This window comes from Microcaecilia unicolor, chromosome 8 (assembly GCF_901765095.1).
Source record: "Microcaecilia unicolor chromosome 8, aMicUni1.1, whole genome shotgun sequence".
Lineage (NCBI taxonomy): Eukaryota > Metazoa > Chordata > Amphibia > Gymnophiona > Siphonopidae > Microcaecilia > Microcaecilia unicolor.
In genome coordinates, this window is record NC_044038.1 from 5,440,912 (window position 1) to 5,466,003 (window position 25,092).

General features: G+C 44.1%; 1 protein-coding gene across 1 annotated transcript in view; it reads right to left on the reverse strand.

Moving 5' to 3' along the window:
* The window catches only part of LMF1 (lipase maturation factor 1), a 403,232-nt gene that overhangs the window by 259,958 nt on the left and 118,182 nt on the right, over nucleotides 1-25,092 (reverse strand). Inside the window, exon 4 of the mRNA XM_030211700.1 lies at nucleotides 15,665-15,813. Coding sequence (XP_030067560.1) covers nucleotides 15,665-15,813 — 149 coding nt within the window. The remainder of the gene's footprint in view (nucleotides 1-15,664; nucleotides 15,814-25,092) is intronic.

Below are 25,092 nucleotides of genomic sequence, written 5' to 3' on the forward strand. Positions count from 1 at the left end.
GGATAGGGGAGGGCAGACTTATACGGGGTCTGTGCCAGAGCCGGTGATGGGAGGCGGGACTGGTGGTTGGGAGGCGGGAAATACTGCTGGACAGACTTATACGGTCTGTGCCCTGAATAAGACAGGAACAAATCAAGGTAAGGTATACACATATGAGTTTATCGTGGGCAGACTAGATGGACCGTGCAGGTCTTTTTCTGCCGTCATCTACTATGTTACTATGTTACATATGTGCTACTTTATATGTATACCTGACCTTGATTTCTTCTTGTCATTTTCGGGGCATAGACCATAGAAGTCTGCCCAACCACCAGTGCTGCCACCCAATCTCCGCTAAGCTTCTGAGGATCCATTCCTTCTGAACAGGATTCCTTTATGTTTATCCCACGCATTTTTGAATTCCGTTACCCTTTTCATCTCCACCACCTCCCGCGGGAGGGCATTTCAAGCATCCACCACTCTCTCCGTGAAAAAATACTTCCTGACATTTTTCTTGAGTCTGAGTTCTAATAATCAAGCCTGGGAATGACAACTGGTAGAACCAAGATCCCTCAAGGAAGTGTAAATCAAAGACTGAACAAACTGAGAGGTCCTTTTACCAAGCTGCGGCAAAAGGGCCCCGAGCTGACAGTGGGGGCCATTTTTTCCCGTGCACCGGAGCCCTTTTTACTGCAGTGGATAAAAAGACCCCAAGCACACATGGCCTTGCGGTAAGACAACTCTAACAGCATGGCCATGCAATGGGGAGTCCTTATCGCCACCCATTGAGGTGGTGATAAGGGCTCCTGCGCTAATCCGGGGGTAACCGGGCAGTGCATGGCGATGCCCGATTACCGTGGGTTATCGCCGTGCAAGCCATTTCCGGGGGTTTTCTTTTTCCCCCAGAAAAGGCACGTGCTTGGAACAGAACTACTGGTGGGCCAGCGGTAGTCCCGAAAGAGCGAGCATTGGGCTCACCGCCACTCTGTAAAAGGGCCCCTGAGTGAAATTAAGCATGAAGAAGCATCTTTGAATAACAGAAGAAAACTGCAGATGGAAAGTAAGGCCCTTATCAAGAATATCAAGAATAATCCACAGAAGAGAGGTCTCCGGGAATGGAACATTTCCAGAACCAAAGTCAATCTGTATGTTATCCTACACATGGCAGTGCGCACTGCACGTGAGCGGCGTTTATATATTCAGTTCTTTCGACAGTGCTCATCCACCCCCCCCCCCCCCTTCCTCCTTCGGAACTTCATGAAAGATGCAGCCTTCACCACAATCCTGTTTTAGATCTTTGGAAGGATAACGTGCCATTTACCAGCAAAAACAGATTGTTTTCCTGAATCGTTTATCAAACACAGATTGTAACTCTGCCTGGGAAGTTTACCTCATGGAAACAAAGATAGGAAAATAAAAGCAAACCTAAGAAAGGAGGGTGCCATGCCAGCTTTCTCTTCCTTGTGTTTGGCGGACCTAAGAACATAAGTATTGCCACACTGGAACAGACCCAGGTTCATCAAGCCCAGTATCCTGTTTCAAACCGTGGCCAATCAAGGTCACAAATACCTGGCAAGATCTCAAGAGAGTAAAATAGATTTTATGCAGCTCATCCTAGAAACAGGCAGTGGAATTTTCCAAGTCCGTCTTAATAATGGCTTATGGACTTTTCTTTTAGGAAACTATCCAAACCTTTTTTTAACCCTGCTAACTGCTTTAATTACACGTTAAGTGAAGAAATATTTTCTCTGATTTGTTTTAAATTTACTACTTTGTAGCTTCATCGAATGCCCCCTAGTCCTAGTATTTTTGGAAGGAGTAAACAAGCGATTCACATCTACCCATTCCACTCTGCTCATTATTTTATAGACCTCTATCATATCTCCCCTCAGCCAACTCTTCTCCAAGCAGAAGAGCTCTAGCCGCTTTAGCCTTTCCTCATAGGGAAGACGTCCCATCCCCTTTATCATTTTCGTCACCCTTCTCTGTACCATTTCTAATTCTGCTATATCTTTTTTGAGATGTGCTGAGCAGAATCGCACACAGTATTCAAGGTTCAGTCGCAAACTGAAGTGATACAAAGTCATTATAACATCCTCATTTTTCTTTTCCATTCCTTTCCTAACAATACCTAACATTCTATCTACTTTCTTAGCCGCTGCTGCATACTGAGTATTTCAACGCCTCATCAACGATGATGCCTACATCCTTTTCCTGGGCGATGACTCCTTGCATCATGTATACTCTACACTAACTGCTAGTGTTGAAGTATTGGGGATGTCGACAACCACAATGAGATTTTAGTTGGGTTCCTTGAAAAAGCTATTTTGCGAAACTCGGTCCATGTCGGGACCCAATACTCTACACTTCAGCAAGTTAAGTATTTTTCATTCCAATCAAGAAAGCACATTGCATGAGTTGGCACTATAAAATAATTGTGAATTGTGCGATGATTAGGTGCCTGAGGACGTAGTTTAAGGCTAGCAGGTCTGTGACAGTCCATCTGAGAATATATGAGCACATTTTCAAAAAAAACAATTTTTTGGACAATTTGGTGATGGTTTTGTTTTTGTTAAGAACAACAATATAGGACAAGTATTTTGAGAGTGATTTGTGATTTCCCATTAATGAAATTTATTTACCTTCAATTATATCATGATGGCTTTTCCTGCATAAACCAGTGATGACATGATAGTCTACAGGAAGGGCCTGTGTCTAAATGTTGGAGTCCTGTGGGTTGTGAATCTTCAATTTTTTAAGGCCAGTGTGACACATTTCTATGAGATTGCCTCATAACCAAATTTCAAATATTAACTGCAACCTATGCACTTAATAAGAAGTGTAATGAGTTCAGTATCAATGTCCTCTTCTACCAAAATGGCTTCTATGCCAACCAGTTTATTAAATAGACTGTGTGCAATCTGTTCACATGATCGTCCAACCCATTTTTCTGTTTCCTTTTGTCGTTTCCTATCTATTCCATCCTAGAAACTTCACTACCCATCTTTCCCCCACTGTACTTTGACTGGTGTACACCAATATTAAAACCCAATTACTGTCCTATAAGGACCAGACAACGCAAAATAAATGCCACAGTCATCTGATGATCTCCATTCCTGGATTCTTCTCATTAGCCACCACATAAAATATTTATTCACAATTATCAACAGACTCCCTATATTTTCAAAGCCCACAATAGCTTCTGATTTTTTCCCTTGGTGGTGGCCAATATTTTGCTCCTCTTTTCAACTCCTATAATATACCCAAACTATAGAACAAAATACCTCTACAGCTGAGGTTGGAAACTGTTTATCTAACTTTCAGGGAAACGAATGCAGAGCCGTGTGCGCCCAAGACTTCTATCGCTAAGGTTTACCTTAATTCTAGGTTCTTCTCACCCATCTTTGATGCTAAGTGTCTCCTCCATCATGTCTCCTCAGCCTTTATGTACAATCGTTCTGCTCAGTAGAACTTGTTCATGCCTTTGGAATGCTTTGGTGTTTCACTTATATATACTGTTTTCTATCAACGGTTGCTTATTTCTGATATGAAGAAGGTTACCTTCAAAACCTCATCAAAAATGTATTGTTAGTCCAATAAAAATGGTATCATCTTATTTTCTTTTCTCCGTTTTATTTCTATTTATTACTTTTAAAAGTGGACTAACACAGCTACCACACCATTCTTCATCCCTCTGCTAAGTGTGTTTATAGTTGATTATGTGAAAATTATTCTTCTGCATAGTGCATGTCATATCTTTTAAGTAATCCACCTTGTGACATAGCTCTCGCTGAATATCAAATGAATATAAATAAATAAATAACTAATGTTTCAAAAGCCTAGAGCCTGCAAATCTCAGTTTCCATTCCTTTAGGTACAGAACATACTGCACGGGCTTTGCGAGGCCTTTGCTGAACTCATACCTCTGAAGGAGACAAGTGAGGTTGATTGTTCAACGTCGGCTTCCATGTTCATTCGTCTTATAACTTACATTTGATTCTACCCTTTAGAGTCATTGATTATTGAGACCAGCAATGGAAAACAGGGGATTTAACTCAGTAAGTGCAGATGGAATCCTGTTGCACCTGAAACTCCAGCTGCTGCTCTCTTCTTCCTGCACAAACCACCGCATCTTCCTCCCATGGCCACGATCAATGTGACAAAGTAGAATCTCTACTATAAAATCTGATGAATGTCTCCCATTTCATTTTTTATTTTGCTTCAGAGCACTGTCGCTGGTTTAACAAAGACAATCCCTGATTGTATTTGGATTTTACTGTTTTTGAAACAAGCATTAGGCACTGAATTTTACAAATTCTGATTTGTGCCAAAAATGACACAGAGAAAACAATTTGTTCCTTTCAGACTATTTTCTTAGCATGCTAGGTAACCTTCAATAATCTTGTGAAAACAGAAATCAAAGATAACAGAAGAGAGGATTGACTCAAAACCTAACTTCAAACAATTCTTCTTTTATATGTGCCTTTGTTCAAGGGATATATTTATTAATCCCCAAATTGGACATATTCAGGCAGACACGAAAGCAACATCCTACAGACTAAGAAAATTCATCCAAGAAGGGGACAAAGGACAAGGTTTTAAAGCCCTTCACCCAAACGAACGTAAAATTGCATAGAATTTGCCGTTCATTTATCCCAACTCTGTCCCATCCAGTTTGTCAGTCTATGGGCCTCAACTGCACCTGCCCCACTGACCTGCTTATTAAGATGTTTCATTGAATCGTTCTTCCCTTATTTGATTGCTCAAAGGCACACCTGTGTTCAGGGGTACCATTTCTACTGTGTCAGAACATCTCCCTAAGGTTCAACGGTAATGAGATGCAAATATAGGCGTGCTGTTAGCGTTGAGCATTAGGGAGTTGTTCTGACGGATTGTGCCTGGCACATGCACCAAGGCGTGGAGACTGAGCGACTGGCGCAGGCTAGAAAGGAGGCTCCATTAGTTTTGAGTAGGACTTCTTTTTTTTAAAGAATTATTTCTTGAGTCTTAATGAATGCTCCAGTATGCTGAATGAAATACTGATAAATTTCTGAATAATATAGTTTCCTGATAATCGTCATATGCATGTCTAGGCATTAGTGGCTAAAAGGGGTTTTCCCATTTTGTGGCTCTGGGGAAGTGCTTCATACTGCATCAGCAGTAAAGGACAGCCCCCACCCCCACCAGAGTTGGGTTCCCATATGAGATCACTCTTAAGCCACTGCAATGCCTGCTGCGAGCTGGAATTAAGGGTGTGCTTGTTAATTGCGCTGTTGTATGAGCTTCAGGGGGGAGGGGGGAAAAGGAAATGCCTCATTTGCCTAGATTTGCATGCTATTTGCATTGTTGTCCGGCGAGCTCATTGTTTCCCCGCAGTAGGGCCTTCTGAGCATTGTGCATCAGTAAACACAGTCTCTAGCGCCCAGGTTTACTTCTGAGCATCAGCCTCTAACTACTGGGGATGTTCTCAGCAGTTTTTCATTCAGTTAATGCTGATACAGTTTCATTACTATACATTAAGATAGTCACAGGCAAACATGATGCATTAAGTTAAACCGATTGAGGTGGTTTTAATTGCACTATGTAACTGCCACAGTAACAGTAAATGCATAGAAACACAGAATCATGGCAGCAGATAAGGGTCAGTAACCACTAACCCCTCCTTTTCCTAAGGGATCCCAAGTGCCTGTCCCACGCTTTCTTAAATTCAGACACAGTCCTCATCTCATGACCTCCACTGGGAGGCCATTCCACGCATCCACCACCCCTTGCGAGAAAGAGTATTTTCTTAGATTCCTCCTAAGCCTATTTCCTCTTAACTTCATCCTATGCCATCACTCCAGAGTTTTCCTTCATTTGAAAGTACTTCCTGTACTTTAACGCCACCAAGATATTTAAACATCTCTATCATATCCCCTCTCTCTCAGCATATACATGTTGAGGTTCATAAGCCTGTCCCTATATGTTTTATGACAGACACTGTTCACCAGTGGCATAGCAAGGGCGGGGCGGTGGGGGCGGTCCACCCCGGGTGCACGCCGCTGGGGGGGGTGTCGGCTCCGCTGGTTCCCTGCTCCCTCTGCCCCGGAACAGGTTACTTCCTGTTCCGGGGCGGATGGAGCAGGGAACCAGCAGAACCGACACCCCCCCCCCCCCCCAGCGGCGTGCACACGGCAGTCAAGAATGCACTCGGGAGGGGGGGGCTTGGGTGATGCGCCAAGGGGGGGGGGTTGATGCGCCGAGGGGGGGTGTCATGCTGCACCCGGGGGGGGTGCACAGCGGCGAACCGCCCCGGGTGGCAGCCGCCCTCGCTACGCCACTGCTGTTCACCAATTTTGTAGCCACCATCTGGACTGCGTGGTAACTACCTCCATGTTAACTGCAAGGCACAGTCCCCAACCATTCTCATCCGTGTGTTAGCTGTTAGCACATATTAATTGCTTCATTAACAGCTAGTGAAGTTTATATGTGATATACCGCCATATCTAACAGGTAGACCAAGGCAACTTACATAAAGGATAAACCACCATTGTAAAGAAAGGACAGGGTTAAAAAAAGCACATCATATAATCAGAACAGGCAGAGAGAAGGGAAGAGAAGAGAAGGGGTGTCATCCGAGAGGAGCAGCACGGGAACAAGGAGATCTCAAAGAATGTCCATAAAAACTGATTAAAAAAAAAAAAAGTGTCTTCAACAAAACTTTACATTTGGAAAATGACTGTTCAGAATGAAATGAAGAAAGGTCATTCCATAACCACGGAGCAAGAAAAAAAGAAGGCTGAGTGTCTGGTGAATTCTAAAAGTGTGACGAGTGGGGAGGGTAAAACCAAATGGTAGACATCTAAGGAGCTTAGTGACCTTGATGGGGTGTAGGAAATGGCAAGGGAGGACAAGTAAGAGGGGGTGCCTAAGTAATAGGCCCTGTGAGGCAGAGAACCTTAAATTTAATCCAGGCCGAAACTGGTAAGCAATGTAGTTGGAAAAGCAACAGGGAAACATTATTTGCTTTAGCCTTTATTAAGGTTGACGTCAGTAATGATTCAGAGGAAATGAAGCAAATTGTAGTGAAGCTAGAGAAAAAATATAATAGCATCAAACATATAAATGGCGAGTGACCGTACTCACTCGCAAATGCGCAGTAGAGACTTCCCTCTGTCCCGCCCCCGCGTCAAGACGTGATGATGGGGGCGGGACAGAGAGGGAAACTGCGCGAAGCCGCCGACGTCGCTACCGCTCCCCCCACCCGGCCTGAGCACTCTCTTCAGTATTGAACTTACATCGGCGAAACGCAGCACGCAGATCAGCTGAGCTCCCGCCGCCCTTTCTTCCCTGCCTGTGTCCCGCCCTCGCCGACGTTACGTCACACGAGAGCGGGACAAAGGCAGAGAAGGAAGGCCGACGGGAGCTCAGCTGATCTGCGTGCTGCCTGCATTTTGCCAATGTAAGTTCAATACCGAAGAGAGGGCCTGGGCCGGGTGCAGGGGTGGTGGCGGCGACTCCGGGGGACCAGTAGCGGCAACCTCGGGGGAGGCGGGGGGGAGCCTTGCCAAAACCCCATACTAGCCCGTTTTAACGGGCTCAACGGCTAGTAAAATGATAAACTAAAGAGTAACAAATCACCAGGACTGGATGGTTCACACCCCAGAATTCCCAAAGTACTTAAAAATCTAATTGGAGACCTATTCTTAGCAATCTGTAACTAGAGACCGACCAAATTTAGGTGTCAGTTTCTGCCCCCCCAAGTCTGTGCAGCCACCACTGCTACAAGCCCAGGTCAACCCCCCTAACAAAAAAAACAGTCCTCTCAGGCCACTCACCAACTCCACCCTCCCTGGTCCTGCCTTTTAAAAGCCCTGGAAGTCTAGTGGTCTCTTCAGAGCAGAAGCAATCCCGAGTCACTCCTGCTCCCGCCTGCTGCATAGTAAAAATGGCGGCCGTGACTTCCTGCGGCAGCTTCGTGAGACTGCCATGGGAGGTCACAGTCACCATTTTGAGATTGGAAATGGCATGAGCAGGAACGACTGAGGATTGCTCCTGCTGGTTCCAATCCCAAAATGGTACCTGTGACCTCCTGTGGCAGTCTTGTGAGACTGCCACAGAAGTCATGGCCACCATTTTCACTAGGGAGCAGGTGAAAGCAGGAGTGACTTGGAATCACTCCTGCTCCAAAGAAGTCACTAACAGGGCTTTTAGATGGTAGTCCCAGGAGCAGCCTATGGGTGAGGGGTGGGCAGGGTTGGTGGGTGGTCCGGGAGGATGGATTTTTGTCAGGGGGAGGGTTGGCCTAGGCTTGCTACTGCAGCAGCGGAAGGGAGACTGATCTATGGTTCTGGGCGAAACGGAGTGGAGAATCTCAGCTAGAACCAAAAGCCCCGGTTTTAGTTGCCCTCTGTCTGTAACTTATCATTCAACTCAGCCACAGGTACAGAGGAATGTAGGGAGGCCAATGTAACACCAATTTTTATAAAGGACTTCAAGATGATTCACTGAAAGCTATAAACCAGTACGCTTGATGTCAATGTCATTTGTTTAAAACATTTACAACCTGCTCACTCACTGTACTGCAAGGCAAACGAGTGTAAGTTTTTTGAAAAACTAAATTAACGGGTGTATGGATAGAGAGGGTTTCACAGGGCAGAGTCATTGTGGATTTAGCGAAGGGACGCCTTATCCATCTTTACATTTTTTTGAAGGTGTTAACAAACATGTGGATAATGGCAAGTCAACTGAAAGAGTACATCTGGACTTTCAGAAGGCATCTGACACTCCTGATGAAACTTTAAAAAGTCATGGCATAGCAGGAAAAAGTCCTACTATGGATTGGAAACTGTAAAAAAAAAAAAAAAAAAAAAAAACAGAACATGGAGAGCTGGACTCTAGGATCAGTTTTTTTTCAATGAGGAAATGTACCGTCAGGACTGGAGTTAGAGGGTGGCAATCGGAGCATTGGAGGAGTAGCCTAATGGTTAGTGCAGCAGGCTTTGATCCTGGCAACCTGGATTCGATTCCCACTGCAGCTCCTTGTGACCCACCATTGCCCCAGGTGAAAACAACGATTGTGAGCCCCCTAGGGACAGAGAAAGTACCTGCATAGAATGTGTACAGCGCTGAGTACATCTAGTAGTGCTATAGAAATGATTAGTAGTAGTACTGTCCTGGGTCCCTATGCCACAGAGGGGCTCCAAGCCTGCCTGAAGCTGAAGGAAGAATAGCCTGAAGGTATGATTTGGAGCCTGCTCCCCAGTTTCTGTCCTTCACATCTAACATTGGCCCTATGTACTATAAATTGTAGAGTGTCCAGTGGATTTGTTTTGGGTCTGGTTCTTTTTAACGTATTGAAAATTGATCTGGAAAAGGGAGGAACAAGTGAGGTGACTGAATCTGCAGATAACAAAAATTATTCAGATGTTAAATCACAAGAGCAGCACAAAGACTTAACTGAGCTTCCAAAATACTGAGGAAATTTAAAAGTCATCTTCATCCCTTAAATGCAATACTTGAGAACATCTAGCACCCAGCAGAAATGCTCTGCATTTGTGAAGGGAAATGGAAAATATCTTTGCTCTGGGAGGAGGGGACAGAGGAGTGGTGGGCTGGGAGTTATAGATACCTGTTGAAACCATCCATCGCCCAGCCATTGGTAGAAAATGGATTTAAAATTCTGTATAGGTGGTACTACACTCCGGTGCGGCTCCATAAATTTTATCCAAGCCTCACGACAGACTGTTGGAGAGAATGTGGGGGGACAGGTACATTTTGGCACATTTGGTGGGATTGTCCCCGGGTACAGGGGTTTTGGCTTGAAATTTTAGTGAGGCTACAGGATATGTTAAAGATAGTTTACCCGGGTCATGCTATGTATTGTTTACTCAATATACGCCCTGAAAAGAGCCCGATACACTGTCATAAACTGGCTATCCAGTTCCTGGGTGCAGCTAAGCTGGCTCTAGCCAAAGCTTGGAGGCAGAAGGAGGTTCCTAAACTTCAGGTGGTAGAAGATAAGACTACACCACGTCTACCAAATGTCGAAACTGACAGCTATCCGAAAAGGACATTTACAAAAATTTCAAAAAATTTGGAATCCATAAGAACGATGGAAAGGGATTTAAAGATGCTCAATGATGTTCTGACCCAGGGGGGTGGGAGGGATAACAAACCCAATTGCTGTAAGAATTGAGAAATGGTATCATTGTATAACAGTTTTGGTTTTGTTTTTTGCAAGAATGAAGCATATATTTGTAACCGTTTATAATGAATAAAAAGAAATTAAAAAAAATATCTTTGCTCACAGATACTGTATTATTCACTGGACTAATCTACAAGCCTTTCCTAAGAATCTGCAAGAGGAAGGGAGCAATGGAACAGTTCAGCTATTTTAAAAGAAGATCAAAAACAACAAGTGCACTGCAGCGTTGATAAAAGGTACAGTAAAGGACTTCTTTTATATCTTCTGAAGGAACTTCAGGATCCAGGGGCTACAAATCCCTTTTTGTGCTAAAAACGATCTCACACTTCTGTTGGTAAGGGAGCCACAAATCTATACTGTGTAATTCCAACATCAAAAGACTGAAGCACTCGTGAAGATAAAAGAACCTTAGATACCGCTTTGATATAATACATGGTCTAGAGGACGTGGGGAGCAAAACCTGAAAAACTGAATGAACGCCAGGGGATTTTGATGTTTCTGAATGCAATGGTCAAGTTGTTAGGTCAAAGTAGCATATTATGCCATAATATGCTCTGTTATTTGAATACTTTACTACGGTTATTGTCTATTGTCTATGTTCAACTTATTCTTGAACACATCGCCTTGGGTGAATTTCTTCAAAAAGGCAGTAAGCCTCTAACTTACAAAAAAATCAGAGTTTGGTGTGCTAAGAAATGAATGCTTTACTGATGTCTTCATGTACATCTATCATATTATTCAAATCCATTAATGTATTTATGCCATGTAACCCTTTTCCCAATTCCCCCCATTCACTTCTGCATACTACTGACACAGAAACACAGAAAATGACAGTAGATAAAGACCATGTGGCCTATCAAGCCCACCCAGCCATATCATCTGCTATCCCTTCCTCTCCTATGTACTTGTCCTATGCTTTCTTGAATTCAAATACAGTCCTTCACCCTTTTGATAAAGAAGCATTTCCTTAGATTACTCCTGGGTCTATCTCCTTTCACCTCAATCCTATGCCCCTCATTCCAGAGTTTCCTTCGTTGAAAGTGACTCATCTCCTGTAGATTTATGCCGTGGAGGTATTTAAATTTCTCAGTCATACTTCCCTTTTTTCCCAAAAGAATAGATATTGGGCTAATAATCCAACCTCATGTGACTAATATCTGTACACAGTTTGTTCTGCAAGACTATCTGGGAAATAAGGGATTCAATCCTCCTTCTTTGCCATATCCATGCAGTAAAGTCTTTGGTTGCTATTAGCTTCATTTGTGTCTTGATTTTGGCACTTGTTATCTCATGAATCATCTACTGCAACTCCCTTTACTTTGACCTCCCACTTAAAACCATCAAGAAAATACAATTAAAATGATCCACTGGCTCTCAGCTTCTCCATAATTATCACATCTACCCTCTACTGGTCAAGGAACACTGGCTGCCGGTTTCTAAAAGACTGAAGTATAAAAGTTTACTTATAGTAGTTATGGATGCGGTTTATTCACTTTCTACACTGCCTTTACTGACGGGCAAGTCCAAGCAGTTTATGCATTAACATCTAGAAAATACAAAGGAAATATACATTTTCAGAAAGGAAAGACCGTAACACAAAAATAAAGATAGAAGAACCACACTACAGAAAGAATATGTTGCACAAATGTATTCATCCATCTAGAGCCCGTAAGCCCAACCAAACAGCCAAGTTGTAACCACTGTCTTAAATTTCTTCAAGGATAACTCGCTTCAGATAACTAATGGTAGATTATTCCAGAAAAAAAGGAGCAACAAAGTACAATGTATTGTTTCTAGTGGATTCTAATTGTGCAAATGCAGGTCTTGGCAGTATCAGTCTATGATCATTTAATGACTGCAGAATACGAGTAGGTACATAGGGAGTTGATCATATTGTGTAAAAGGAAATGATATTTTGTCTGAAGTTTGGAGGGCTTCTTGTGGAGTACCACAGGATTCCCCTCTGTCGCCTACATTGTTTAATATTTTGACTCTAGGTTTCAGAACCATAAACTCTTGACGACTTTTCTGGGCAGCACGTGACAAATCGGGAACATACGTATTGTAGATCCAGAAAACATCGTGTGTCTGAAGTATAATCTTAAGACAGTATTCCTATCTGGTTGAAGCACAAAGGACACTACCAGAGTGATTGTCTGTGTCACTATCTTCAAGGAGGATTCTAAAAAAATCCATATTATTCATATTCATTCCAGCTCTTCTTTGCCGGTTCGGGTCCCCACTTCCTAGTCAGATTTATTGTGCTCTTATCAAAGGGGGTAAAGTGCCAGTAGATAGTCCCATATCTATAGGAGAGTTAGCTGGAGACTGAAAAATTAAGACTTCCTGAGCCGGTATGTCAAGCTCCATCTCTGGCCGTCTTCAAATCTAAGCTAAAAACCCACCTTTTTGATGCTGCTTTTAACTCCTAACCCTTATTCACTTATTCAGAACCCTTATTTTATTTCTCCTTGTTTGGTTTTCCAAAACTTCCAACTTTCAATGTATGAAGCTAAGATCTTTCACCATAATATTTTTCTGCTCCTGAATCACTAACACAGAGTAATTCACCTCTTGCACTTTGGCAGCATGCTGATTTAAAAATTGTGTTTGGCCAGATACTGCCAATGAAATTTTAGAGAAGTCCCCTTCTACTTTACCAACCACAGCCAAAAAAAGAGGAATCAAGAGTCTGCATAGTGCGTCATGCTGTCACTAAGGTCACCACTGCAGGTCTTTGTAGTTCCCTAGCAAATGAGAAATGTCCTACCCAACACTCACCAGCCGTTCTTCCTCCACTACTTTAGCTGTATCCACAGCCTCTACTCCACTGCCAGGTATAGGGAAGATGCAACAATGGGATGCTCCCTCTGCAGAGTCATCGCTCTTCTGTGTTACTGCTCCTGCTTGCCGCGGCTAACACTTCTGGGTCTTGGAGGACCCTCACGGTACACAGGCTCAACGAAGCCTCATCAGAGCAACAGTCTGGAGTTCCACTAAAAGCAGCTTTGCCGGACCTCACCAAAGCAGGTACCAAATCTGGAGGTGTTCCTGGGGAAGCCCTTCATCTATTCAACATTGTCTGCCGTATTGCAGCAGGGACCCAGGGCCCACAGGGTGCAGCTGCTTTGTTCCCTTTTTCTTCTTCTCCACATTGTGTCAGGGAATTCAAGCCAGCAAGCGGTAAGATGCCGAGGACTGAGAGAGCAAAATGCCCAAATGGCGTTTTGTAAAGCCTGAAGTTTTCTCAAGTTTGCTCATGAAGTGCTGCAATACACTATGTTGAAATAATCTATCCTCAAAATAAGTAAAGCATGCAGTAAAGAGTGAAAAGAATCATAATCAAAACAACTACATACTGAATATAGTTGGCACAATATGCAAAACCTTTTTTAAAACCCGCTAAGCTAACCGCTTTTACTACATTCTCTGTCAAATGAATTCCAGAGTTTACTTACACATCTGTGAAACTCCCTGCCAGAATATGTACAAGCAGAACCATCACTAAAGAAGTTTAAAACTCACCTCAAATCATGGTTATTCCCCCTCTTCTTGGGGCGGCTGGTGCCACCCCCTCCCCCTCCCCCGTCACCTGGAACACTTTTCCTTACACCTTCTGCTCCTCTCCCAGGTTTGTCTTGTTTCTTTGCCACTTAGCTCTGCCCTCTCTCTTTTCTTTAAACATTATATTTCCTTTCCAGTTTCCTTATACGGCGCATTGAGCGTTTTTGGCGGTATATCAAGCACCATTAAATAAAGAAATAAATTCGACCTTAAAAATGTTTTAGCTGATCTTCAGTAAAACAGCAAAAATCGTTCACAACTCGATTCCCTGGGGATTGCTTTCACACAATATTTACAACTCCTGAAGCAATGACACAAACAAATCGAACAGGTGGTTTGTAAGCTTTAAATAACTGGCTGTGTTTATAAAATACAGAAAGCATTTGTCATATTGTCAGCAAACTATGAAAAAAGCAGCTCTTTTTCCTTGACTAAATTACACAACACGATGTGTTGTCACAGAATGGCTTATGGGAGGAAGTGTCCAGTATCTCCTGCCTTTCCACAACACCTGAAAGTCTTCAGTTCCACACCTGAATCAGTTGTGGACAAATGGCAGTCCAGTCCTTCTAGGAAAACCGCAGCCTCCCTACACAGTGTGGAACGTACAAAAGCGTGGAAGCTTTCAGGCAAACCTACACCTCCCAGAAACTGTCTTGCAACGCAGTGCCGTAGCAAGGGCTAATGGCACCTGGGGCGGGTCGCCGCTGCACACCCCCCACCCCCGGGTGCAGCACGGCGCGACCCCCCCTCTGCGGCGCACCCCCTCCCTGGAGCACAACCCCCCCCCCGGACCGCATTCTTACCTGCGGGAGGGCCGATCCGCCCCGAGTGCACGTCACTCGGAGCTGCGTTGGCCCTGCTGGTTCCCTGCTCTCTCTGCCCCGGAACAGGAAGTAACCTGTTCCGGGGCAGAAAGAGCAGGGAACCAGCGGGGCTGGCACCCCCCAAGCGCGTGCACCAGGGGCGGACCGCCCCTCCCGCCCCCCCTTCCTACGCCACTGTTGCAACGTACCAGTCTACAACACTTATGATATCTACTTTTAAGCACACACAAAGATACAGTATACAGTATTTATCATCCTCACTTTAATATTCCCTCACCTCTTGTTTGTCCTGTTTGTCTGTCCTAATTAGATTGTAAGCTCTGTTGAGCAGGGACTGTCTCTTCATGTTCACGTGTACAGCGCTGCGTATGTCTAGTAGTGCTATAGAAATGATAAGTAGTAGTCTTTGGGATTCTGGACAGAATGTTGCTAATCTTTGGGATTCCAGAATGTTGCTACTCTTTCCGGAATCTTGCTACTCTTTGTCCTTATCCCTTATTTGTCCTGTTTGTCTGTCCTAATTAGATTGTAAGCTCTGTCGAGCAGGGACTGTCTCTTCATGTTCAAGTGTACAGCGCTGCGTACGTCTAGAAGCGCTATAGAAATGATAAGTAGTAGTAGTAGTAGTATTCAACTTCCCAGTAAGGTGCATGGTAGACTGCCAACACCATCCTCTCTGCATTGCGTATTCCATTCGGCCCATGGTTTTAACGTTGCCAATACAGCGTCTCTCACTCGTTCCATGCAATTTAAACTGTGGGATGGCTGGAACACACCTGGCAGATAGAAAAGTGTTGCAGGTCTTTTGTGAACCTTGGCAGGAACATTGTATGAGATCCATCACAAAATAAAATAATTTTACAGATTAAAGCTATAAGTTGCATGCTGACCTACTTTACAACCTTCTGCCTGGTGGATCCGCTTCTACTTTTCCCTGCTCAAGTTTGTAGGAACGTCCGGACTACAGTATCTCTGCTCCCCTGTCCTTGCTCTGACATTAAACTCTTATCTTGCTTATGGCAAACAGGTCAGCTGCCTCTCTTCTCCCAATAACACATGTGGCAATTTAGGCAGACATCGGTCCATTCTGTACGAAATGTATACTTACTGCACCCAGCATGATCCTGAAAACCAGCCAGCGAAATGCCCAGATCACTATCTTGGGAGGTGGGGTGTGTTCAGGGAGCTTCGAAATGGTCCAGAGAGGGCACAAGAATATTCCATAAAATCCAGTTTCCAGAAGTTGAGATTCCCAACCTAGGATCACATGCAACACAGGAAGAGAAACAAAAATACAAGTTTTATTTTTACTATTGTATGGTGATTATATCTCACCTTGATTTACATTCCAAGGTGCCCATATTCAATGGCAGCTCTGAAAATTCTCATACCATCAGGCTCCTATACTTAGACCTGCTGTACAAAGGCCTACATTCAAGTTCCTAAGTTAGACAGGGCAATTCTATACAGGGGCATCCATATGGACCTTATTCTCTAAAGGGAAGTAGGTGCATATAGTCTAGGGGTAGCCACTTACACCATATAACTTATCTGTGCAGCTGTGTACCCCTCCCATGCATTGCATTTAGGCATCATTTTACTCAAGTTTATTTAGAACTTTCTATCCCGCCTAACAGAGTGATCCATTTAGGCGGCGTACAGACTCAAAAGAGAAGAAGATGTACATAACTTACATGACACAAAAGGAAACTGAGTAGAACTACAATATTATTAGAAAAAGAGGGGGGGAAGAGAAAGAACATTGGGGGAGGGGAGGAAACTGTTTATCAGGAAGTGAACTCGTCTTGAGTAAGAAGTTAGGGATATGCATCACGATATAGAAAAGTTTTAAGTTCGCTTTTGAAGAGAGCGGACAAAGTGAAATGGCAAAGAATTCCATAGCTTAGGACCTTGGTAAGCAAACATGGAGTGTCTGTTATGTTCATGAAAAATCTCCCTGTGAGACGGGACGCAGAGGAGATTAAGTTGAGAGGATCTAACAGCACGAGTTGGAGTATATGGCGTGAGGTATCTCAAAAGATAGGGAGGTTCGAAGGCTGTGAGAGTTTTGTAAAGAAATAAAAGGGTTTTATAAGTGATACGATGAGAAACAGGAAACCAGTGTGAAGATTCAAGATGAGAGGAAATGTGATCAAATTTTTCAGCGTAACAGAGGACCCTAATTGCAGCATAGGAGCCAACTTTTCAAAATGAATGGGGGCGCTGAATTTTTTTTTTTTTTTTTACAAGTGGTGCATTCCTCCCTCCCCCTCCCCTCTGCCCCCTCCCCTCCCCCCTCCACCTCCCTCTGAGTTCCAGGCCCCCCTCCTTTCCCTCCCCCCTCCCTCCCAGTTCCAGGGGCCTCCTTCCCTCCCAGTTCCAGGGTCCCCCTCCCTCTCTCCCAATTCCAGGGTCGTCGTCCCTCCCTTCCTTCCTTCGAGTTCCAGGCCCCCTCCTTCCGAATTTTAAAAGTCATCTTACTTCGTCGGGGTTAGGGCGGCAGCAGTAGTAAAAAAACATGCAGGCTCAGCTCGGTGCTTAGTTGTTTTCCCTTCACTCTCTCTCAGCTCTGGCCCCGCCCTTGCGGAAACAGGAAATGAGGGCGGGACCAGAGCTGAGAGAAGGGAAAACAATTAAGCACCGAGCCGAGCCTGCATGCTTTTTACCGCTGCTGCCGCCCTAACCCCAACGAGGTAAAATAGATGACTTTTAAAATTTGGAGGGAGGGGGCCTGGAACTCGATAGGAGGAGGGAGGGAGAGAACAAACTTCCGGTGGGTGAACGAACTTCCGGTGGGTGAAATATTGGAGGTGCTCGAGCACCCACGGAGTTGGCGACTATGAATGGCAGTATTTTGCACTAGTTGTAGGCAATGGTGATCTTTAATACGGATACCTAAATAATGAGAGTTACAATAATCAAGTTGAGAAGTAACCAGTGAGTGAAGACTGCTACTAATTGGGTTTTTGCCAGGTAGAATGTTACTACTGTTTAAGATTCTGCATGGAATCTGGCTATTATTTGGGATTCCGGAATCTCACTCTTTGAGGTTCAGAATCTTGCTACTATTTGGGTTTCTGCCACTGGATTGGCCACTGTTGGAAGCTGGATACTGGGCTAGATGGACCACTGGTCTGATCCAGTATGGCTACTCTTATTTTCTTATGCACACTAGGCATCTAACATATAACACCCCTGAGGTGACCCTGTCCCTAGACCTGTCCATTTTTAGGTACCTGGTGAACATAGGCCCCTAAATGGCAAGAGGAGGTGCTTCCTGGCCTGGAGCTGGGAAAGAATCTGGATCCACAATTTCGGGAATAACGTATAAAATAAATGTTTGTATGTTTGGGTAGCTTGCCAGGTGCCCTTGACTTGGATTGGCTGCTGTCAGGGACAGAATGCTGGGCTCGATGGACCTTTGGTCTTTTCCCAGTATGGCATTACTTATGTACTTATTTTCAAAAACCTCTGCACACTACACATTAGGTATAAATGTATGCATGTAGTTTCGGTGGAGTACTTTCCCTTTAAAAACTGGTGTGACCTGTGAACACATTGGCCGCACAAAATGACTCTTTATGTACCTAGAAGTTTTCAGAATTGGCCTCCACTTTAAAAGTAATATATGTCATGGATATTCAGAATGGCTAGGGTTACTATATGTCCGGGCGTCCGGACGGGTTTTGCCAGTCCGCCCGTTTGTCCGGATTTCTGGACAAATGGGCGGACGGGCAGGCAGCGGGCCTATCCTAGCCTCCCCTTACTTACTATCTACTGCCCTCTTCGGGGCAGGAAAGAGCCCCCTCTTTCCTGCCTGGAGCGCTGCCTTGCCCTGCATTCTGTTGCTGTGACGGTCTCGGGATTCAAAATGGCCGCCGAGAGTTGACGTGGCCTCGCCAGACTTCAACTCTCGGCGGCCATTTTGAATCCCGACACCATCACAGCAACAGGATGCAGGGCAAGGACAGAGCTCCGGGCAAGAAAGAGGGGGCTCTTTCCTGCCCTGAAGAGGTCACTAGACCACCAGGGCAGTAGACAGTAAGAGGAGGGGAGGTGACGGGGGGCAGGGGAGGGGAATATGTGACCCGGGGGAGAGGAGTATGTGACAGGGGGTGGGGCAAGGGGCGGGACAGGGGGCGGGACGTGTCCTCTTTTTCAGAGGACAAAATATGGTAACCCTAAGAATGGCAATCCTGATAATCAGAAATACAAACTCAAAGGATGAAACAGGAGATCACCGTAACAAGTGCCCACTATCCTTCAAAAAAGGTCTCCAACAGGAAAGAGTACAAAATATATATTTATTCTTTTTTAAATCGTCCAGTCCTCCACTCAAACAGTCCAGAAAATTCTGCAATAAATTCAAAAAAATCTCAGACTTCACAACAAAAAACCATCTGAAACAGAGCAACACGATGTTTACACATTTTCAAAGAACTCCTGTTTCAATGTTTGAGCCATAAAGCGTCTTCAATTTGTTTGCCTCGCTGTTGAAGCGGCACTCCCTGAACCAACGGGACCCGTTTCGCCGTGTAATATGGCTTCATCAGGGTCATCAGGGACAGAATGATCTTGCACTGCAATAAATACAAAAAGAGGGACTGAAATACTACTTTCCCAATCTTAAAACAAGGCCAAACAAATTGAAGATGCTTTAAGGATCAAACATTGAAACAGGAATTATGTGAAAATGTGTAAACAGCATGCTACTCTGTTTTTCGGAAGTTTTTTGTGAAGTTTGAAGTCTGAGATGTTTTTGAATTTATTACAGAATTTTCTGGACTATTTAAGTGGAGGACTGAACAATTTAAAGAAAGAATAAATATATATATTTTTTACTCTTTCCTGTTGGAAATCCAGATAATCAGACCTGTTGTGGTGACACTCAAATGGCCTCTAATCTGCTAAATTGAGGAGTGTGCAAACCTCTTTCTGGAGAGGGCTGAATAATTTTCAAGCAGAGATGAATAGTCTCTCCAAGCTAAACTGAATGTATTTTTGGCAGGAAGGTAGAGAATGTTAAAGGCCAAATATCTGGCCGGCCTATTGGGTTCGGAATACAGCAGAACCGAGGCTGCGGAGTGTAAAATAAAACTGGAGCTACCGGGAAACTGAGCACAAAAACAAATGCACCTTTAGGTGATGGACTGTTTTGACACATCTTTCTCTATGCAAATCTCAAGTTTGCATTTTGTTTTTCACGCAAAGCATATATGGGAAATAGTGAAATTATTCTGCAGATAAGCCTGGACAAATACTGCTCTTGTGTTTTGACAGGCAAAGTTAGATCTCTGATAGCTGATGCCGCAGTTCTCAGAATACAGGGCATTAAAAAAACTGCAGGATGCAAAAACATGAGCCACAATATTACTTTTGAAAAACCATAACAGCTTTAATACAGTCCTAATATATGTAAAGATCCCAGGCAGACATACCGGACGTTCCATTGCACACGAAAATGTAAACTAATCCGAGTAACATACCTGTAGCAAGTGTTCTCTGTGGACAGCAGGATACAAGTTCTCACAACTGTGTGATTTCATCCAGACAGTGGGAAAAGCTGCATAACTTTCTAGAAGCTTATATAAGTATTGTCATACTGGGACAGACTGAAGGTCCATCAAGCCCAGAATCCTGTTTCCAACAGTGGCCAATCCAAGTCACAAGTACCTGGGAGAAACCCAAAGAGTTGCAACATTGCAGAACCTCAAAGAGAACCAAGATTCCATGCAGAAACCCAAACAGTAGCAACATTCCATTTAGAATCGCAAGTACATAAGTATTGTCATACTGGCACAGACCGAAGGTCCATCAAGCCCAGCATCCTGTTTCCTACAGTGGCCAATCCAGGTCACAAGTACCTGGGAGAAACCCAAAGAGTTGCAACATTCCAGAACCTCAAAGAGAACCAAGATTCCATGCAGAAACCCAAATAGTAGCAACATTCCATTTAGAATCGCAAGTACATAAGTATTGTCATACTGGCACAGACCGAAGGTCCATCAAGCCCAGCATCCTGTTTCCTACAGTGGCCAATCCAGGTCACAAGTACCTGGGAGAAACCCAAAGAGTTGCAACATTCCAGAACCTCAAAGAGAACCAAGATTCCATGCAGAAACCCAAATAGTAGCAACATTCCATTTAGAATCGCAAGTACATAAGTATTGTCATACTGGCACAGACCGAAGGTCCATCAAGCCCAGCATCCTGTTTCCTACAGTGGCCAATCCAGGTCACAAGTACCTGGGAGAAACCCAAAGAGTTGCAACATTCCAGAACCTCAAAGAGAACCAAGATTCCATGCAGAAACCCAAACAGTAGCAACATTCCATTTAGAATCGCAAGTACATAAGTATTGTCATACTGGGATAGACCGAAGGTCCATCAAGCCCAGCATCCTGTTTCCTACAGTGGCCAATCCAGGTCACAAGTACCTGGGAGAAACCCAAAGAGTTGCAACATTCCAGAACCTCAAAGAGAACCAAGATTTCATGCAGAAACCCAAATAGTAGCAACATTCCATTTAGAATCGCAAGTACATAAGTATTGTCATACTGGGACAGACTGAAGGTCCATCAAGCCCAGAATCCTGTTTCCTACAGTGGCCAATCCAGGTCACAAGTACCTGGGAGAAACCCAAAGAGTTGCAACATTCCAGAACCTCAAAGAGAACCAAGATTCCATGCAGAAACCCAAATAGTAGCAACATTCCATTTAGAATCGCAAGTACATAAGTATTGTCATACTGGCACAGACCGAAGGTCCATCAAGCCCAGAATCCTGTTTCCTACAGTGGCCAATCCAGGTCACAAGTACCTGGGAGAAACCCAAAGAGTTGCGCATTCCAGAACCTCAAAGAGAACCAAGATTCCATGCAGAAACCCAAACAGTAGCAACATTCCATTTAGAATCGCAAGTACATAAGTATTGTCATACTGGGACAGACCGAAGGTCCATCAAGCCCAGCATCCTGTTTCCTACAGTGGCCAATCCAGGTCACAAGTACCTGGGAGAAACCCAAAGAGTTGCAACATTCCAGAACCTCAAAGAGAACCAAGATTCCATGCAGAAACCCAAATAGTAGCAACATTCCATTTAGAATCGCAAGTACATAAGTATTGTCATACTGGGACAGACTGAAGGTCCATCAAGCCCAGAATCCTGTTTCCTACAGTGGCCAATCCAGGTCACAAGTACCTGGGAGAAACCCAAAGAGTTGCAACATTCCAGAACCTCAAAGAGAACCAAGATTCCATGCAGAAACCCAAATAGTAGCAACATTCCATTTAGAATCGCAAGTACATAAGTATTGTCATACTGGCACAGACCGAAGGTCCATCAAGCCCAGAATCCTGTTTCCTACAGTGGCCAATCCAGGTCACAAGTACCTGGGAGAAACCCAAAGAGTTGCAACATTCCAGAACCTCAAAGAGAACCAAGATTCCATGCAGAAACCCAAACAGTAGCAACATTCCATTTAGAATCGCAAGTACATAAGTATTGTCATACTGGGACAGACCGAAGGTCCATCAAGCCCAGCATCCTGTTTCCTACAGTGGCCAATCCAGGTCACAAGTACCTGGGAGAAACCCAAAGAGTTGCAACATTCCAGAACCTCAAAGAGAACCAAGATTCCATGCAGAAACCCAAATAGTAGCAACATTCCATTTAGAATCGCAAGTACATAAGTATTGTCATACTGGGACAGACTGAAGGTCCATCAAGCCCAGAATCCTGTTTCCTACAGTGGCCAATCCAGGTCACAAGTACCTGGGAGAAACCCAAAGAGTTGCAACATTCCAGAACCTCAAAGAGAACCAAGATTCCATGCAGAAACCCAAATAGTAGCAACATTCCATTTAGAATCGCAAGTACATAAGTATTGTCATACTGGGACAGACTGAAGGTCCATCAAGCCCAGAATCCTGTTTCCTACAGTGGCCAATCCAGGTCACAAGTACCTGGGAGAAACCCAAAGAGTTGCAACATTCCAGAACCTCAAAGAGAACCAAGATTCCATGCAGAAACCCAAATAGTAGCAACATTCCATTTAGAATCGCAAGTACATAAGTATTGTCATACTGGGAGAGACTGAAGGTCCATCAAGCCCAGCATCCTGTTTCCAACAGTGGCCAATCCAGGTCCCAAATACCTGGCAAGATCCCCCCAAAAAGCTCAATACATTTTATGCTGCTTATCCCAGAAATAAGCAGTGAATTTTCCCCAAGCTTGGAGTCTACAATGCATATGTGTCCTTCTGCACGCTGTGTCATTATACAAAGCCTCTTCAGTTTCTAAATACAAGTTCAAGGAGAGATGGGAAGGGTATATAAGGACTTATATCCTGCTGTCCATGGAGAACACCTTGCTACGGGTAAGTAGCTTGGTTTTCTCCTAGAACAAAGTAGGGATGGATCACGATTGTTTCAACAGAAGAATGAAGAGGCTATAGAGGTCAAATGTCAATAAAAATGTTCTTTAATCATAATAATTGTCCAGTTGCCACACAGAGTCCACCAGAGAGTGATACAGCAATGTAAAGCCACATTGAGCCTGCAAATAGGTGGGAAAATGTGGGATACAAATGCAATAAAAATAAATAATGAGGAGCATTTCTGGGGGAGCAATAGATGGTTTTTCTATATGGAGAAATGGAGTAACTCGGCCACAGGAACTATCTCCATGTGGATTTAAGCTTAGTTTAATGCCAGACAACATAACCAGTCCACTTTCTGAAGAAAAAGCGGTGCATCTTCAAAGTAATCTATGGAACTTTGTAAGTCCGAGTGCTTTGAAAATGAGCCCCAAAGTGCCCAGGGAAACCATCCTGCAAGTGTTTCAGACCAGACCCTAAGGTCTAGGATGGGGACAGAACTGCCCTGCTTGTTTTGTGGCACAGAATACTTGGAATAACGTCCCTGACCTCTTTCACTACTACTACTACTTAGCATTTCTATAGCGCTACTAGGGTTACGCAGCGCTGTACAAGTTAAAACATGGGGAAGGACAGTCCCTGCTCAAGAGAGCTTACAATCTAAAGGTAACAAACTATGTAGTCAGTGTAGTCAGTGTATCATGAATGGGGAAGGTGGTTAGGCGCCAAAAGCAAGGAAGAAAAGATGGGTTTTGAGTAAGGACTTGAAGATGGGCAGGGAGGGCGCATGGCGTATGGGCTCGGGGAGTCTGTTCCAGGCATAAGAATAACGTCCCTGACCTCTTTCAACCAGTGGTGTAGCCACAGATAGGCCTGGGTGGGCCCGGGCTCAGGCCCACCCAACAGTAGCACATGTTTAGCAGTAGCTGGTGGAGATCCCAAGCTCTGCCAGCTGAAGACTTCCCCCTGATGGTAATGAAAATGCTGCTCTCCACGATACTGGCACCTGTAAATGCTCAGTTTTCAGTGCATGCCTGCTGCAGACTGCCAAGTTGGAAAGAAGCGTTTTCCCACCAGCTGAGATATTTTTTTGGTGTGGGGGAGAACATTTGGTGCCCACCCGCTTCTTGCCTAGGCCCACCCAAAATCTGCTGTCTGGCTACACCCCTGCTTTCAACTGATGGAATGAGTTTGACCACATTGATCTCCAAGACAGAAGAGGGTCCCTTGATAAGCATTTCCTGATGTGGAGAGATTGACTATACCTTTGCTGGGCATTTTGATGGTGTTTCAATTAGATAAAGTCTGTAATAACTCTGGATGACGCCGATTAGGGAAAGGAAATGGTTTAGTGTTTAGAGGAATGGACTCAGAACCAGGGAAGCCAGAGTTCAATTCCCACTTCTGCTGCTGACACTTTGAAAACTCACTTTTTTTCCCCACTGCATCAGGTCCCCACTTAGACTTGACATTCTTTGTGGCAGGGACAAAGAATGACAAAAAAACCCTGACTGTATTGAACGTGATCACTCGACAAATAATTGTTAGTGTGCTCCCGCAAAATTTCTAGTCCATACCCTAATCTGTGCAAATCCCCAGTCTTGTTTTCTCCTTCTGGGAAACAGCCCTACTGCACCTCTACTGTGCAATCTCCAAGCTCTCAATGCATCCTTATACCTCTGGGAACGAAAGGGTCACTGCTGCCCCACCTGCTTCTGTTTCCTTCAGTTGGATCTAGTCAAATTTCAGCAGCTGCTGTGCGAAGCACAGTGTGTCTCATTGTTATCTCCCTCAGTGTACTGGAGGAGAAATCCAAATGGAAAAAAAAAAAGAAAAAAACCTGGAGAATGGCATGCCTCTTGCTGCCTCCACTTGCCAGAGATGTTATGTGCACAGAATCTACTATAGGAAAATAATTGATTTAGCATTTTCAGGGGTGATATATTTAGAAAATTGCTTTTTGAGACCTACTGTTTTCACAATATTTCAATTACAATATGTAATCTCTCTGTCGCTTTTTGGACAAGCTGATAGATGTTTTCAAAGCTTAAAGCATATTTTGTGGGAAGAAAAAGTGCAACTCTCAAACCGCTTGATAAAAATGACATCAGAACCTTTCAGGAACCTCTTTATAAACAGGCATTTAGAACTTAAGCACT